The sequence below is a fragment of the Bombyx mori genome, chromosome 7 (genome assembly GCF_030269925.1).
Source record: "Bombyx mori chromosome 7, ASM3026992v2".
Classification (NCBI taxonomy): domain Eukaryota; kingdom Metazoa; phylum Arthropoda; class Insecta; order Lepidoptera; family Bombycidae; genus Bombyx; species Bombyx mori.
This window is the reverse complement of record NC_085113.1, coordinates 1,467,827-1,473,557: the sequence shown is the minus strand read 5'-3', so window position 1 is coordinate 1,473,557 and position 5,731 is coordinate 1,467,827. Positions and strand designations below refer to the sequence as shown.

At 36.1% G+C, this 5,731-nt stretch overlaps 1 protein-coding gene across 5 annotated transcripts; it reads right to left on the bottom strand.

The window, feature by feature from the left end:
* LOC101742769 (uncharacterized) lies at positions 1–5,731 on the bottom strand. 5 transcript variants are annotated; one of them, XM_004923234.5, is made up of 3 exons: positions 5,317–5,725; positions 3,760–3,937; positions 1–2,061 (listed from the first exon to the last, which is right to left on the bottom strand). In XM_004923234.5, exons 2-3 carry the CDS (start codon positions 3,788–3,790, stop codon positions 1,784–1,786), a joined length of 309 nt encoding a protein of 102 aa, XP_004923291.1. In that variant the 5' UTR covers positions 3,791–3,937; positions 5,317–5,725; the 3' UTR covers positions 1–1,783. The 5 variants fall into 5 exon arrangements, with proteins under 5 accessions (XP_004923291.1, XP_062525332.1, XP_062525331.1 ...); XM_062669348.1 differs by having other exon boundaries at positions 5,623–5,670; XM_062669347.1 differs by lacking the exon at positions 5,317–5,725 and adding an exon at positions 4,036–4,182.

Here is a 5,731-nt window from a genome sequence, read left to right as displayed (position 1 = left end):
AAAATTTAAAAGTTTATTTTAAGAAATGTACTTCATAATGCGTATGTGAATGATATCCATGTTAGTGTACAAATTGTTATTCCTAAATGAATATAAATACATAATAGGTTGGGGAAAAAGTATTTCCGCATTTTTTAAGAAAATTCACAACATTTTTTAATATATTTTATTTAAATTTAACTAAAGTATGTAGGTACCATTTTGTTCGATAACTTTTTGCCATATTGTAAATAGGGACATGATCCCATTGCTATAGAAAATTTGGGGCTTCTGATCAAAATACCGCGACAATTGGTTTTGGCAGTCGGGAATTGGCGACAATTGGTTCGGTTTCATTACGTCGTATAAAGAATCACAAATGATTACAAGGTTCATTAGGTTTCTTACAGTGAGATCATGAGGTACCCAAATATCGAGCTTTTTTGTGTACCCAGTTTTTTTCAAATGCGCCAAAATTGTTTTGTGATCAATTCCCAGTTCTTCAGCTACCTCGTAACTAGTGATATGCCGATCTTGGTCCACTTTTTCAAAAATGGCATCCTTTTTATCCGTAATAGGGCGACCAGAGCGACGTGCGTCTTTGACATCAAAATTACCGGATTGAAAACGCTTAAACCAAATTTGTGCTACTCTCACAGACAACTGCACTAGGTCCATAAAAATCGCAAATTTTTTTTGCGGCTTGCATTGCATTTTTACCTTTTGTGTAGTAAAATTTTAAAATGTTTCGAATTTCTTCATTAGATTCACTCATGTTGACAGTACGAAAAATAAATAAAAATCACACATTTTCCTAATTTGAATTTGGAACTATCTTCTTTCAAATTTAAACTTTTAATGATACCAAAACCAGCCAGATACAAATAGTATAGCCAAAGAGACTTTATTACAAGTTCATACATACTATAATACGAAAAGACTTTTCCCCCAACCTATTAAGTATAAAGTGGATAAGATAGATAATATTAAAGTTCCAGGCCGTCGCCCAATATGTTATTCGTAAGGAAGTGACCGTAACTAATACATTAGAATGGTTGTAGTGAATTAAATACATGATAATTAATACAAAATAGTTAATGTTAAAAATTCTTAAGTTTAGTTCCGATATCTTTGATAGAGTAAAACAACACCCGTTCAGATCACAATTTGTAAATATCCTTAATGTAGTGTAATGAAGAAATTATATTTATTACAAAAGGTACATCATACAATATTATCCTCGAATCGTATTTGCCAATGACAGTTTAGGTAACAAACTGTTTTTGGATTTTCCCAACCTATTATATAATAAAAGTATAGTTACTGCCGCACTGCCTATTTCTGCTGTGGCACAGACATCAGCTGTGACAGCGATAAATGACGTTACATTTGACGTAACCATTTTACATAAAAAGAATTCCAGCTTCTAAATTGAGCAAATGTTAATTTAACATACACACGAAAACAATGAGACTGAAAGTTTAAAATTATCACATATTGTATATTTGCTACTCATGGTGTACTCAATTCGCTGATAGAGACTTTATTGTAGATATTAATATTCATGATTTTATTAGGTTATACGACGCTGTATACGACGTTATTATACTACAGATTAAATTATCTATCCAGATAAGAATATTCCAATACGTCACAAGAAAAAGATCTAGAAGATTTTTTTTTCTTTTTTTTCAAATAGCCTAAACTTTAAAATGTAATAATGAATGCCACGAAACCTTTTTAATCCGTTCATGACTTTTGCGGTTAGTTGGTATCTCGTAATCTGAACCCTAGTGCCGAATGTTTAAAGCTCTGTATGCTTCGAAGGGAATTTCTTTAAGACGGCGTGATACAGATTATAGAAAGCATAGACAGAGACGCTTAAAATCACAAAAAGCGAGCCCCCGAAGACGAAACTCAAAAAGTTCCCGTCGATCATGTTGGTGCCCTGGAGACTCTGCGCGTGACCTTGGAATAAGTCCTTGGTGCCGGATCCGGCGGCCTTGCGTTCCTCCATCATCTTCTTCATGGAAGTCAGCCGTTCTTTTAGTTCATCTATTGACTCCAGCATTTCTTCTGAGCCTACAAAGAAGAAAACAACTTTTAACTACTGTCTGCCTTCTTCTTCTTCTTCTTCCGGGGCCTCTTAAATCCTGAAGGTTGGCCGTTAGCTTCCTGCCGTCTGTCTGCCTACCTTTTATTTATTTATTTTTTATTACTTAAGTGGGTGGACGAGCTCACGGCCCACCTCACGTGTGAAGTGGTTACCGGAGCCCATAGACATCTACAACGCAAATGCTGCCACCAACCTTGAGATATAGTTCTAAGGTCTCAGTTTTTACAGCATAACGGCTGCCCCACCCTTAGAACTCACAAGAGGACCTACCACCAGTAATCTACTTACTATCTACTCACTAGTAATCTTATAAAATTATATTATACTAATATTATTGAACAGTACGATAAGAAGAATTATTAGAGCTATAAAAAAGTTCCAATTGAACACAGATAAAATATTTATTCTATTTCATTAACGAGGGCATATAAATTAACACGATTTTTTCAGTTTGATTTCGAATTTTACTGGTGGTAGGACCTCTTGTGAGTCCGCGCGGGTAGGTACCACTACCCCGCCTATTTCTGCCATGAAGTAGTAATGCGTTTCGGTTTGAAGGGCGGGGCAGCCGTTGTAACTATACTTGAGACCTTAGAACTGATATCTCAAGGTGGGTGGCGCATTTATGTCGTAAATGTCTATGGGCTCCAGTAACCACTTAACACCAGGTGGGCTGTGAGCTCGTCCACCCACCTAAGCAATAAAAAAAATTAAAAAAAATTTGTTCCTTCTAGCGTTTCTTTATAGATATGAATACACTACGGTTTACGTGGTTCACGGAAGACTAAGGTTTTGTTCGTCGACATTTTAATAGTGTATAGCTAGCTGCTAATTTTCTATGAAAACAATATATTATTATAATAATCTTTACATTTCTTTGCACACAAAAATTACAAACAATATCTTCAAGTCAGGCAGTTTCTTTGGCTTGTGATTTTATTTTCACAATCAGACGATCCTACCGAATCACTAAGCACAAATATACGCGCCATGTATCAAAATATTTGATGAAGAGTATGCTATAGCGCTCAGGAAACACTGTGATTGGAAATTCATCTTCTAGAACCGGTCGATGGTACTTACTATATTATGAATCCGAAATACTGACCCAATCCGATAATAAGAGCCTTCAGATGCAATTGACCAATTGACTATCTACATAATTAACGAAATAATCAAACCGTAGTCATACAGATTCATCTGTTTGTCCAAACCAGTGTTTACCCAATTTTTGTGATTCGACTATAACTATATACTTCTCAAGATTTGTATCCATTTTATGCAATACGTTCGATATTGTTTTTTTTTTATATTTCAAGTTTTTTTATTTTATTATTATTGCTATATGTAATACTGTCTTATCGTTAATACGTTAATACGTTGCCTACTTAAAAACATGTTAAATGACCATTTTAATGTATTCTTTGAAAAAAATACACAATTGGTTTTTTTTTTCACAATGAACATTTGATTGTAATTTATTTTTCTCTTATTGACGCGAGTGTGTATAGTAAATTTTACATCTAATAAAATGTCTTTTCATTTAACTGAAAACAATCGGAGCCTTTGCCCGTTGTGTCTTTCATCGCAGGCTACGTATTAAATATGTTCAGATAAACTCGGAAACACGAAAACAATCACTCAAAACTCAAAAAATCACTCACCATCGGCATGCTGTTCGTTTTTTCGACTCATTTTTCACTCAAAAACAATTATTTTTGACGTACAAACGTGTTTTAGTTTACGCTTTCCCGGCTCTCGACTGCGCATGCGTTGAGTCCCAACGTTCCGGGATAGGTAAGGTCTTATTGATCGGGACCCGGGAGCCTCGCTAAGTCTAGGCTAAAAGGAGCTTTTGAATGCATACGAAGTTTGAATGAAAAGCTTTTTAAAGCAAAGGTGCTATACGAGTATTTCGTATTGCATTTGACGTTATTTACCCGAGCGTCCCAGAAGAAGGTTAATGTTGAGTCGTGCTTGGATTCAAGGTTTGAAAAAATAACGTGATTTGCGTTTTTTTTATTGCCTAGATGTGTAGACGAGCTCACAGCCCACCTGGTGTTAAGTGGTTACTGGAACCCATAGACATCTACAACGTAAATGCGCCACACACCTTGAGATATAAGTTCTAAGGTCTCAGTATAGCTACAACAGCTACCCCAACCTTACAACCTTACAACTTATATCTCAAGGTGGGTGGCGGCATTTACGTTGTAGATGTCTATGGGCTCCGGTAACCACTTAACTTAACAGGTGGGCTGTGAGCACCCATCTAAGCAATAAATAAAATATAAACAAATGCATTAGGTTCGATTAGAATTGGACAGCTATAGTCGTATCTCGCAATATGCACGCGATACGAGGATGTCGAGCTTTTAATCCGATGACGTCATATATCTATTTGATAAATAGACATTTATACTATGACCATAAGTTTCCATTTATATTTGAAATCAGAAATTTGCTAGCTATTAATAGAAATACATTTTATTATTTTTCTTGACCATGATATTTTAAACTAAATCGAATGTAAGGCCAACATCTTCAAAATCCATCCAACAGCTTAAGCCATAGAGCATTTAAATATGTACTACATCATATTTGTCGTTAGAAGGATAAGGTTTACAAAAAAAAAAACTCAAAATTACATTGGTTATAACGTTTATAATCCATTATAGGTAAAATGACATTTTTTTTAAATTGATATATGCTATTTTAAAAAAAACCGCCTATACAATTTCATCGATTTCAAACTAGACTTAAGGAAAGTCGTCGTGGCCTAAAGGATAAGACGTCCGGTGCATTCGTATCTAGCGATGCACCGGTGTTCGAATCCCGCAGGCGGGTACCAATTTTTCTACTGAAATACGTACTTAACAAATGTTCACGATTGACTTTCACGGTGAAGGAATAACATCGTGTAATAAAAATCAAACCCGCAAAATTATAATTTGCGTATTTACTGGTGGTAGGACCTCTTATAAGTCCGCGCGGGTAGGTACCACCACCCTGCCTATTTCTGCCGTAAAGCAGCGTTGGCAGTAATGGTTTGAAGGGCGGGGCAGCCGTTGTAAGAGACCTTGAGACCTTAGAACTTATATTTCAAGGTGGGTGGCGCATTTACGTTGTAGATATCTATGGGCTCCAGTAACCACTTAACACTAGGTGGGCTGTGAGCTCGGGTGGATCAAAGCAATAAAAATAAAATAAAAAAGACCAACTAGTGATGGAGATTTCTCCAACGCTGCACCTTAAGCTTGAATCTTAGCCGCTCTGATGACGCCAAAGTCGAGAAACAGTTCATCTCGATGGTGCAGGCTATACCTCAAATTGGTATCGAATGCCTCATTTTCCAGAACGCTGGCTGTCTCTAAGAAGATGATAAGATATCATCGACCAGCTCTAGTTACTTGCTACTCCATTCTCCTAAGCTTCTCATAGCAGCAGTGTGTTCCAAATAACGTTTTCTCTTCCAGCTATTTCCTCCTACGTGTGACAGGGTTACTAATAATACTGTTTTGACTTACGTCTTAAAGAGAATGTTTAAATTTAAGTGTATATACATTGATCCCAGTAACACAAAATGCATCTATATCACTACTGCCCTACAATCTACTGCAGTCGAAGTTGATAAGA

Bases quoted from the DNA above. Each gene is read 5' to 3' on its own strand.
- LOC101742769 (XM_004923234.5), bottom strand. From the start codon at position 3,790: ATGAGTCGAAAAAACGAACAGCATGCCGATG. The intron at 2,062-3,759 runs GTGAGTGATTTT...TCTTCTTTGTAG, and splicing joins AAACGAACAGCATGCCGATG to GCTCAGAAGAAATGCTGGAG.